We start from the raw sequence: 12092 nt of genomic DNA on the forward strand, positions 1-12092 counted from the left end.
AGGTCAAAAATCCCTTTGTAGCGATAGTTGCCTGTCAGATTCAGGATTTGCAGGAGTGAAGATGGCCGTGGAAGGGGTGAATCGACTGCCCGATACCACCTGAATCTCGTTCTCCCCTGGAGCCCTCCCTGAGAGCTCTGCGCCTTTTGTCAGTTCCCCATCTCTCCTTGAATGCAGGTTGCTAGGTTCCAGAGGACACAGAGCCACAGTCAAGTCCCAAATCCCAGAACTCCTGGTGACCCCCAGGCCCTTAGGTCTGGAGAACATCTCCACCGGGTGAAACTGTGATAAGTTGGGGGTGGTTTTTATTTACCCACAATGACATAATGATCCCACTCAGCTAGAAAGAGGCTCAGGACAAAATGCTATCAGACAGACAGACAGAAAAGGAGGGGCAAACCTCCCATTCATTCACCCCAGAGGTTGGCAGGACAACGCTTCTAGGGTGGAAGCTTTCCATTTCCTCAATAAACGGGTTCCTTAGTCACAGCGCCCTTGGTTACAGTCTAGTCACCTCAGAACTAAGAAAAATCCTGGCTTGTGAAGAGAAAATCTAATCAGTTAATAGACGTGTTTCAAGTAATCTCTATTTTTTATCGCTAACAACTCCTACAGAAAACAAGAGAACTTTTAGAAAATAAATGAAAGCACAAATGTCCCTCGGTATCTACGGGGATCGGTTCCAGGACCCACTGCCGGTACCAAAATTCGCCGATGCTGAAGTCCCAGAGTCCACCTCCCGTATCCATGGTTCCGCACACACGGATTCAACCAACCGCCGATGGTAAACATAGTGTTCAATCTGCGGTTCACTGAATCCGTGGATGTGGAACCTGTGGATAAGGGTTGGTTGCACTGGTAACCTGGGAAATCCCACCCTAAGTCATAAGGACAACAAGTGTCTTAAACCCAAGATGAGTCCAAACGACCAGGATCCCACACGGGCAGTATGGGCGTTCTTCACCTGGTCCCCACGCAAATCACTGCCGTCGGCCTCATGGAAGAGGGGCTGCTGGGTGAAACGGTTCTAAGCCAGGGTCCCGAATCCTCATTCTTAGGCCCGCTGCCTCTGAAAGTATCTGCTGTGTCACAACAAAACACTACTGTGCTCTCCTCTGCAGAGCCTGGCTTGAAAAGAGAGAAAAATCATGGCTTACGCCAAAACCTTCTTTTTCCCCGACACCCTTGGATGCTGTGTGTGTGTGTCTAGGAGACACGTACACGTAACAGACATCTCTTTCCATCAAATTCCTTTCCTCCCCATTTACCACCCAACAGACTTCAGGACAAGGAAAATTATCAAGGTACAGAAGGGCACTGCAAATGACCACGGAGCCAGTTCTCCGAGGAGACGTGACAATCCTTAACTTGTACGCAACTAATAACACAGTGTCAAACACAAAAGGCAGAAACTGGCAGGCCTTTGAGGAGAAAAAGATGCATCTGCTGCTACGGTTGGAGATGTCAATGCCACCCCTCTCTGAGGAACTCACAGATCCAGCAGGCGGAGGACCAGTCGGTAAGGGAGGATTGGCCTGGGCAGCATTTATTACACCTCTGCCTTCTGCTGCGTAGCTCAGTGGTTTTGGAGGTGGAATACGCATGATCAGTGGAACAGGTTTAGAATTCAGATGCCTGACTCTCGTCCACAGCGATACCTCCCCCGACCTCAGAGAGGTCTGCTGATCTGACTCTCCCTCACTTCAGAGAAACCTCCTCTGACCTCACGGAGACCTCCCTTGACTTCAGAGACCTCCCCTACATACACACGAGATGCCACGTGGCCTGCTCCTCAGTCCCGTACCTGCTCCTTCAAGATCCCCATGTTTCAGGGGGCCTGTCTCATCCAACAACATATCCTGGGCACCCAGAGTGACACCCAGTCCCCCGACTTTCTCAGAGCTGCTGATGGGGCAAAAAACACTCAATGCCAGGCTGCAGGAATCCTGACACAGCTGCCCATGTGCATCTCCGAGAGGCATCTCCAATCACTGAGCATCTGAGCATGTCCTGCGCCCACACCTCGGCTGGTGACAGACCAGACCAATGTCAGCGCAGAGAAGGAAAGTGCAAGTCTGTTGTGCTGACCTGAGATTCTGACGATGATGTGACTAGGGTGGAAAAGGCACGTAACTGCCCTCCACGTGCTGAGAAGACCCGGGTCTGACTTAAACACAGACAGACAGAGGGACGCCTGTTCTCCTCCAGGGGGCTATTGTACAATAGTCACAGCATGTGAAATCAATCTTTAGAAATCAGCGATTTCAGATATGCCAAATTACGCTCAGGTCAGTGAGGTAGACCAAAGAACTTAAAAACGAGAAAACACGTAAGTATGGGAAACATTAGTTCATTGGAAAAGGATTTTATTTCACCATAAAAATGCAAACTGGAATAAACACCATCTCTCCTAAGGCGGACGATACAGCTATTTTTTAAGTATTTCTGAGCTTCACTCAGAGAAGCCAACGATTATAAAATTTAACATGTTTGCAGCATTAAATCTGAAACGTTCCAAGTAAAAATAATTTAGCAAAACGGTTTCTTAAAAAAACCACACAGGCTAACCTTGACTAGGAACCAAAACTAATTTTAATCAACTTTTTTTTTTTTTTTACGCTGAATTACTTGAATTTGTAGAAAAGTGAGTGTCTGGGACCCTCTGTACCACTTCTGCACCTGCCCACACCTACAAAGACGGCACGTCTGAGTTTCCACATTGCAGAACCTACAGCTTCCCCAACGATGACTTAAATGCACCAGAGCCATTTTCCTTCAGCATCCCACCCAAACTTTGTTCCCAATCCGTTAAACTTACAAAAGAGGGAAAAAAACAAAAAATAGAAAAACACCCGCAGGGCGAAGCTTCCTCTTTTCCATGCCCCGTGGGGCTGTGGCCGCGACACCGGACAGTCCGTCCCCGTGACGCGACAGGCGGCTCCCGTGAAGTGAGTACGATAGGCGTCTCCAAGCAGATGCAGGGATTCGGCGCTGCCAGCCTGTGTGCCCGGGGTGGGGCGGTCTGCAATTCTCACGGCTGGTGGCCTACGTGCTCCTCCTGATTCAGAGAGGACTACTGACATTAAAGCTATTGGATCAACAGTTTTAAGGGAAACGAAAGCTCGTAACCAGGGACAATGCCTCTGAACTAGACCCACGGCCACGAAGAAAAGGAGGCTGGAGACAGTGCCTTCCTCACCAGGGGACTCCCTGGGTGTGCTGGGGCGTGGGGGGCGTGGGGGCAGCGAGCAGCAGCAGGACGTGCGCCCCCCCGTCCTGGTCCTCCGGGATGGCTGCATGGGCCCTCCGTGCATTACCTGTTCCAGGTGCTGCGGTGCCGGCTGGGGGAGCCCGAGCGCGACCTCTCGCTGCGTCGGTGGCGGCTGCGCTTCCGGCCCGAGCTGCCCCTGCGGTCCCGGTCCCGGCTCCTCTCCCGCCGGCCGTGCCGGTCTCTGCTGTGGGACCTCCGCGACCGGCCGTGCTCGTGCTCGTGCTCGCGCTCGCGCTCGGGGCTGGCGCTGCGCCGGCGGGGGCTGCCGTCCTGGTGCGAGCGCTTCCTGTGCGGCCGCCCCTCCTTGTGCGGCCTCGCGTCCTCCCGGCTGCCCGCCCGCCGCGGCCGGCTGCGCTCCCGCTTGGGCCTGTCGTCGCTGCCCCGGTCCCCGCTGGCCCGGCCGCGGCCCCCGCTGGGCTCACGGTTGCACTTGTCTTGCTCGGAGCGAGCGTCCTTCCTGGGCGCGCTCTGCTCGCAGGTGGCGGGCGCGGCCTTGGGCTGCTGGTTGTTGTCGGGGATGCAGGCGAGGACGCCGGGGCACCTCTTCTCGGACGGGACGTCGTTGGGGGCGACCCGGCGAGGATCCTGCCCCTCCTTGCTCGGGGCCTCGTCCGCAGCTGCGCTGCCGCCGTTCACGTTCTGGGCGGGGCCGGCAGCCGGTGGCCGGGGCGGGGCCTCGCAGGGGGCGCCGGGTGTGGGCGGGGCGGCGCCCGCGCAGCCGGCCGACACGGTGTGCAGGATGTCCAGCACCGGCTGCAGCAGGTGCGCGTGCGTGGCGCCCAGGCCCGCGGGTGCGCGGGCGCCGTCCGCCTTCTTGCTGAGCAGGATACTGAGCAGGCGCTCCCGCAGCTCGCGCTCCCGGCGCTGCAGGCCCAGCGCGCGCTCCTTCTCCTCCTCCACTCGCCGCAGCTCCGCCTCCTGCAGCCGCCGGCGCTCCTCCTGTTGCTGCAGCCGCAGCGTCTCCTCCCGCTGCTCCTGCTGCCGCAGCTTCACAGCCTGCGGGACAGAGGGGGCCGCGCCTGAGCTGGGCTCTGAACCCGCATGGACGCTCCGCGGCGCGCGGCTCTGCAGACGCCGGCCAGGGGGACCCTGCGGGCGGGCGGGCGGGCGGCTAGAGCCCGGCCCGCCCCACCTGCCCGCGCCCAGGCGTCCTGCCCAGCCGGCGGAGGAAAGCCCTGGCAAAGCTCCTCGCCGCAGCCCCGGGGCGGGCCTTCTGCGCCTGCTGTCGGTGCGAAGGTCGCCGGCCACGGGGAGCTGAGATTACGGCGCGGAGGCGCGGGGCCGGGCCTGCTCAGGGTCTTCAATATTCACCATGAAACAAGAACACGCTGCCACAGGTCTCAGCGCGCCCGCCACGCTCCTTCCCGCGGACTGATCACAACTGTAACCAGACAACAGGTTAGGGTCGCCCCGCGCCTGACTCCGCGGCCCGCCTGAGCACCAGGCGCGCCCAGCAGGGTCCGTCCACGCCCCCGGCCCGGCTCGCGGCAGTTACCGGCCTGGCGTCCAGGAGGAGCAGGTGGGGGAACCAGGAAGGCCGTCCGCACAGCGCAGCTGAGACCTGTCAGCTCTGCAGCTGCGGACTGAGGGGGCGCGGCCCGGCTCCGGGCGCCTGGCTTCCCGGGGCCACGGCGAGGACCGCGCATCTTCCGGCCTCCGCCCCGACCCCCGGCCGGCCCCGGCCCAGGGCGGCTGACCTGACGGGGCCTGAGCAGCACGGCCCCAGTGAGTCCTGGGGGTGGGCGGGCGGCCCTCGGCGGGCTCTGCCGACCCCCCCTCCCCGCCGCGTCAGGCCGGCCCTTGCAAGGCCTGGACGCGGGGAGGCCGACCCACAGCTCCGCGGGCTCCCTCAGCGCAGGGCCCGGATCTGGAGCGATGACCCGGGGACGCCACAAGTGTCGTCCAGCGCAACGAGCCCCACCCCCGGGCCGGGGCACCGCGTCCCGCAGGCGCGGCAGGTGGTACCTTGGCGCGGCTCAGCAGCTCGGCGATGAGCCGGATGGACTGCAGGTTGCGCTGCGCCAGCAGCAGCTTGCGCTCCTCCAGCCGGATCTTCTCCTGCAGCTTCCGCTGCTCCTCTGCCTGCAGCCTCTCCAGCTTCCGCTGGCCGCGCCGCAGCTCCCGCTCCCGCTGCCTCTGCTCCCGCCTGCGCAGCTTCTCCTCCCGCCTCCTCTCGCGCTCCTGCTCCTCCAGCTCCTTCTGCTTCCTGCGCGAGCGAGACACACGGGCTCCGTGAGGCCGCGGGCTGCATGTGCGAGGGTGCGCCGGCCACAGGGCGCCGGGGTGGCAGCCGCGGGGCTCGGCATCGCAGCGCTTCATCCCCGGAGAAACCTCAGTCGCATCCGGGGACCCCGAGGAGCGCGGGGCTCAGGGGCTGAGAGTTTCCGGCGTCATCCGCGGGAGAGTCTCGCTGAGCGCGACCCCAGCCCGGAATCGTGAAGAAAGGGACGGATGGCCAGGGAGGACGCGGTGGCCGCTGAGTTTTGAACAAAAGGCACCCGGCTGGCGGAGGGCCAACGACGGACGGGTGGGGAAAGGGCTGCGGCAGCGGCGCGGGGCGCGGGGAGACGAGGCCCCTCCGCTGGCCGCACACACCCCGAGCGCAGAGCCAGCGTGCTGGACCGGTCCCAGCCCCAGTGGCAGCGGAGACACCTGGAACGGGCTTTCACACCCCGGGCACCCGCGGGCCCTGAGCGGAAGGAAATCGGCAACGTACACGGCCGCAGGAACGTTCCGGAAGCAGCGAGTTAAGGGCAAGACCAAACACGAGAGACTGTACCGCATGGCCTTTCATAGGAAGTGGTAGAAACGACAAAGGCACGGGGACGCAAACCCGACCCGCTCTGCCCTGGGGTGTCCCCCGATCAAGGGGTCCCGAGAGCACGCACTGCCTGGGGAAACCCTGCGAGATCACTGCGTACACACTCCCTGGAGACAGCGACTGTTCCATAAACACCCCCGCACCACACCCGCCAGCCTAGACCCTAACAACACCCTTCCTCGTTCGGAAATGAGGATGCCACCGAGAGCAGGACGGCTCCAGACCCCCAGGGAAGGTGAAGACCAATGGATGTGTCCACCTGGCACCCCCGCATCTCCCTCGAGCTTTTAAGTTCGCTGAGTTGCCCGTGTTGCCGGCACAGCACGGAGGCGAGGTCGCTCTGGGCAGGACCAGACACAGAAGAGACCCCTGAGGCCAGGAGGCAGCCCGTCTGCAGAAGAGCCGACATCACTCCCCGGGCGCCAGGCCCGGACGAGGAGGCGGGAGGGCCCAAGCTCACCCGGACACGGCGGAGGGGGGCGGGCTGGGCCCCGACGCCGGGCTAACGCGGGGAAGCAGGACAGCCCGAGGGTGCCGGTGGCCAGGAGGCCACACACACCTGAAGGCCTCCCGCAGCAGGTGTGCGTCAAGAGCTGCGGGTCGTAGCGGCCTCACGGGCCTCAAGTGACCACAGCTCTCAACCGTGGAGCTCATGGCCCACGACGTGCCACGACCAGGAACGCGACCGCTACTGGCCGGCTGCACTCTGTTCCTATGAACACCAAAGGACCCAGAGACGCCCGCCCGGGATCGGGCATAGACGCCGAGGTGCCCGGCCCGGCCCGCAGGCTCCGCCCCACAGCCCTGCCCACCAGAGCGCACCCTGGGCGCCTCCCGGGCCCACCGCTCGTCCCAGGCCAGCCCTGCCACCCTCCGCGGCCACAGCCGAGGCGCCGCCCTGGGGCTGAGAAGCCGGGTCCTCACCAGGACGTAACCTGCTCTCTGTCCTCCAAGACCACTGTCAGTCCCGTTTCCCCACCCGCTTTTCCTGCCATGAAGGTCAAGCAAATTGCCTTTAACGAGACCTCAGAGCTGCTTTCAAGAAGGAAGGCCGTGGGGTAACTTCTACGCCCCCCAGCTCGGGGGTTTGTGGTCACGGTCCACTTGGAAGAGAGAGGACAAAGCCCGTTTGGGACAAGGGCGGGTGGGTGGTCCGCACGCCACTCGTGCTTCCCGGTTCTGCCTGAGGGGGCCATGCTGACGCTGCGGCCCGCTTCACTGCACGATCCAAACCGTCCCCGCCAAGGGCCGCCTCCTGAGGGCAGCCACGCAGCGAGCAAAGCCTACACTTCCCCGGACGCCCGTTCCTCTCTCTGCACCGACGGCCTCACTCCGGGGCTCCTGGCCCCCGACCAACGGCCACACCCTCGTCCGCAGCCCAGCCATCCCCGCCTCCCCGCGGGAGCCACGTGGGGCTGAGCAGAGAACAGCGGCGGCGTCTGGACCCACTAGCCTGGAACTGGGTTCCGGTGCAGACAAAGGAACTGCTACCCGCCGAGACATCTCCGCATCTGTGTTAGTGCTCTCGGTGAAGGGAAAACAAAACAGGAACCCAGGGAAGTCAATTCAGCCAACAGGTCCACAGACTAGTGAGCAATGAACTGCCCAGATCACGAATGCCTAAGACTGAACACCACTGCAGAACACACGACACCTTCTCTCTCTCTCTCTCTCTCTCTCTCTCTCTCTCTCTCTCTCTCTCTCTCTCTCTCTCTCTCTCTCTCACACACACACACACACACACACACACACACACACACACACACACACACACACACACACACACACACACACACACACACACACACACACAAAACACGAAGCGCACAGCAGCCGTGATGGACCAAGAAGAACCTCTCCTTGTTTTCCAAAATCCAGGTAGTATCGTTGGTCAGGTTGCTTTTATAACTCACAAAGCAAAAGATAAAAGGGGGAAAGGTCGTCCCCCGAGTTTGCCTTTAGACACGTGAGCCTCAGTTACTTTACAGACCTCCTAAATGAGGCGTTTCTGTTAAAACCCGCCCACGTCATCAGTTCTCTACTTCACTTAAAAGCAGCTTCAGCCTGAACGCAAAACCTGCAAAACAGCCAAGACTCCGTGCCTGTGTCAGCAGGAGACGCGCATGGCACCGAGGGAGGCTCGGAGGGGAAGGCGGGTCCGGGGCACCGGGCAGGGGCCACGCGGGAGGGGCGTGGGCGCCGCCGCCGCCTGCACATGAGCACACGGGGGCGCGCACGGGGCCCAGGCGGAAGCCCCGAGGCCCGGCCCGGGCCGCACGCACCTCTCCTCGGCTCTCTGCCTCTCCTCCGCCTCCTTCTCCCGGCGCTTCTGCTCCTCCCGCTGCTGCTCCAGCTCCTGAAGTTTCTGCCGCTCGAGCTGCCGTTTCTTGATGGAGGCGTCGCTCAAGTGTTTGGTCGAATCGAAAGAAACCTTCAGAGGGAGAACGGGCAGGTTGGGGCGGGGCGGGCGACCGGAGAGCCTCCCAGACGGCGACAGCCCCGCCCGCGCGAGGCCGGCTCCCCCAGACTCAGCGCAGGGAAGGGGCTCCCGGGACGCCCTCCCCTGAGTGGCCGCGGGCCCCGAGCCTCACGGTCAGCGCTCAGGACGCGACTCCTCCCGAGAGGGGAAGGGGACCACGAACCACAGGGACACCGCCGCACCCGTGTAGCCCCGCTTCCGCCGGGAGCACGAGCGTACCCGGAGGCCCGACGCCCTGCCCTGGTACCGGCAGGAAACGCGCCCCGCGCCCCTCTCCCCTCCTGCCACAGGGCCCCGAGGCCGGCTGCCGCGCCTCCCCCGCCCAGGGGGAACGGGGCACAGTGCGCGGCCGTAAAAGAACCGTCGCCTCGTTTCAAGGGACGTTTGGGGGCCGGCGGTGTGCCGGCCGGGCCCGGTTGGAGCCCCTTCCAGAGCGTGCCCGACCGTCACCCTCGCAGCCACGGGAAGGCGTGCAGCTCCCTCGCGCCCCCTGAAGACGCAGGTTCTGGGAGAGAAGCACGGGGGCCGCCCGCTCCCCGCCCGCCCGCGGCTGCCGTCCCGCAGGACCTCCTCCACGGGGCCCCTCCCGCACCTTGATGTTGCAGGCCACGGCCTTGCCGTCCTCGCCCTTGTACATGAGCTTCATGCCGCGCAGCGCGCTCATGGCCTGAATGAAGCCCGCGTACTCGCGGTACTGCACGTAGGCCTCGAAGTTCAGGTGGCCCCCAAAGCTGAAGGTGTGGAAGTTGCGGCCCGTCATCTCCTCGCGGTAGGGGTCCAGCATGGGGATGTCCACGTTGCGGATCTCCCCGAAGCGCTCAAACACCCGGACCAGCACCTCCTCGCTGGGCTTCTCGGAGCCCGACTCCTTCAGGGCGAACCACTTGCAGGGCAGCCCCTCCAGGTGGATGGTGTCGGGCCGCTCGCCCGGCAGCGTCTCGTTCATGTCCTTGGCGTCCCGGAAGAAGGAGTCCCAGTCGTGGCGGGTGGGGAAGTCGATCTTGAACTCGGCGGCGCGCACCTTGAGGATGTCGGAGAAGCCGCTGAGCTTGATGGTCTTGCCGTCCAGGCAAGCCAGGAAGGACCTGACCAGGCTCTTGTTCTCCACCTCGCCCTCGAAGCGGATGAAGTCCATGGTGCTCTTGGAGATGCGCAGCGTGGAGAACTGGTGGTTGTGCACCATGCCCTTCAGGCGCTCCATCACCTCCCAGTTGGAGATGGACTTCCCCGGCTGCTTCAGCTGCGGGAGCGCCACGCTGATGGTCATCTTCGTGATGGGCTTCAGGTACAGGCCGTAGGGAGGGCACAGCTCCACCGCCTCGGACGTGTCATGCACGATGGTAGCCGCAGCCATAGCCGGGACCTCGGGCCTGAAAAACACGCGCGCGCGAGGGGTCAGGGCCGGGTACCGGGGCAAGGTGTCCCAGGCTGGCCGGTACCGCGGGCCCAGGGCAGGGAGGCAAGTCTGCTCTCTGTACGTCGGGCACACGGGCCTCTACGTAGGGAAAGGCCCTCAGCCCCTGAGACGTTGGTGCTTTTAATGAGATTACACTAAAGGGAGAAAATGGGCCGACAAAACGTTCAGGCACAGTTGGCAGCCCGACTCCTTCAGCAGCGCTGACCTGCCCCCAGTACCCAGAGGCAGCTCTCCCGGGGCCAGGGCAGCAGGAGCCCAGCTCGGCGGGGTCGGTCGCTGCCCCCAGCGTACGCGGGCCAGGCCGGCTCCACCCGCCACCTCCACCAGAGGGTGCAGACACCTCACGGGGGAGGGAAGGGACGGCCCAGGACAGGCATCTGGGAGGGCCTGTGGAGGAGGTGGCCCTGTGTTTCCATGAAAGAAACAGGAAGGAAGTTTCAAGCTGAAAAAAACAGCCAAGGGCCATCGACTTCAATTTCCCCACTGGGGGCAGAGGCACCCTCTCTGTGCCCAGATAAAGCATAAAAGTGACAGGGCCTTTCGGAAACCGGGGGGGAGGGGGGAGCCCCTCCTCCCCCAGCTCTTCCCTCCTGGTGGGACAAGTGCCTGCTTCCAGAAAGCCAGGCCGAAGCAGCGCTGAGCCTGACCCACGAACACCAAGCCCTACAGGTGGCAGCCTCAGCCGGTCTGCCCGCCCACCCGCTAGCTCTCGGAGCTCCCTCCCCAGATCCAGAAGGAACCCCAGGGGTTCGGGCGTCCCAGCTGGAGCAAAGAGCCACGTGGCAGGGTCAGGGGAACCGCAGAGGGGCTCTGGCCTGGGCTGAGACCTGTGACTCCCCGCTCCACAGGACCCCAAAGGCCGCAGGGAGGGCCCGAACCAGAGCCCCGGACACCCGTCCCCATCCCTCGCCTGCCTGGCGGGAGCCCTGGTACTCCCAGCTTCCCAGGTCGCCTGGCTTCTCCTGCATCCTGGGCGCGACCCCCAGCCCCTGCGCTGCCCTGATACCCGCAGCTGCCCCTACGCGGTGCCCAGTACCTCCAGCCCCTGCAACTGTCCCACCCCCCGATCCCCAGTTCCCGCCTTCCCTGTCCCGGGCTGCTGCCTGTTGTCCCGGTAACGCCCGCCAACCCCATTAACCTCGGAACCCCCAGCCCCCGGCCCCGCCTCCTTCCGTCTCTGGCACCGGCCCTGCCCTCCCCCCCGCGCCCCCCTCCCGATACCAGTGGCCTCCTAGGAACCCCCGTCTCCCCGGACGCCTTTGGCTCCTCTCCCAGCCCCCGGTGTCCTCGACCCCAAGATCCCCGCAGACCTCGGCCCCTGCTACCTCGTCACCCCAGGTCCCCCACCCCGGCTCCTCACAGACCTCGGCCCTCGATTCCCCGACTCCACGTCCCCAGGCCTACGACCCCAGGCCGCCCGCAGACTCCCAACCTCTGGGTCCCCCACCTCTGGGCCCCCGTTCCCGAGAGCCCCGCAGACCCCGGCCCTCTGATACCACGGCCACAGGGTCCCCGCCCCCAGACCCCCGCCCGGCTCGCGGGCGGAGGCGGCTGCGGACGGCGCTCACCGGTGCGGGGTTCCGCCTGCGTCCCAGGCCGCCGCCGCCCTGGCCCCAGCTCTCCGCGGGCCCCCGACGACCCTGGCAGGCGCGGCCTCCCCGCCCGGCGTCGCGACCGTCCACCGGAGGCACCCCCAACACGACCCGCCGCCGCCACCGCCGCCGTCCGCCCCTGTGACGCATCTCCGCTTCCGGCGCCGGCGCCCGCGGAAGCGGCCGCGCGGCGGCTCCCTGTTTCTCCTCCAGGCCCTGGTCCCGCCCCCAGAGGCGGGACTTCCGGAGACGACGGGGTGGTGCCGGCCGGGGCCTCCCCTCCCCCACCGGGCTTTGCACTGCTCATGCGCGAGCCCACCCCGCCCCCAGGCCGCTACTTGTGTTCAGGTCCAGGCGGAGGCGACACCTGGGGCAGGAGTGTGAGGCCACCTGCCTTAGGACCGGGACCAGGTGTTTGGGTCTAGATTACTATTATAATTATGCATCGCACATAATATGTAATATAATTTCATTATAAACTATTACCTAATTACATATTGATTAATTATTTA

The 12092-nt window shown here is 63.7% G+C and overlaps 1 protein-coding gene across 1 annotated transcript; it reads right to left on the reverse strand.

Annotated features, from left to right (window-relative positions):
* Positions 1 to 2349: 2349 nt before the first annotated feature.
* Positions 2350 to 11766, reverse strand: LOC308609634 (A-kinase anchor protein 17A-like). Its single transcript, XM_081223375.1, has 5 exons — positions 11557 to 11766; positions 9164 to 9941; positions 8375 to 8523; positions 5237 to 5477; positions 2350 to 4267 (listed from the first exon to the last, which is right to left on the reverse strand). The coding sequence occupies exons 2-5, from the start codon at positions 9923 to 9925 to the stop codon at positions 3314 to 3316; spliced, it is 2106 nt and encodes a 701-aa protein (XP_081079501.1). The 5' UTR covers positions 9926 to 9941; positions 11557 to 11766; the 3' UTR covers positions 2350 to 3313.
* Between the last annotated feature and the right edge of the window lie 326 nt (positions 11767 to 12092).

Source organism: Mesoplodon bidens (genome assembly GCF_964165515.1).
Source record: "Mesoplodon bidens genome assembly, chromosome: Y".
Lineage (NCBI taxonomy): Eukaryota > Metazoa > Chordata > Mammalia > Artiodactyla > Ziphiidae > Mesoplodon > Mesoplodon bidens.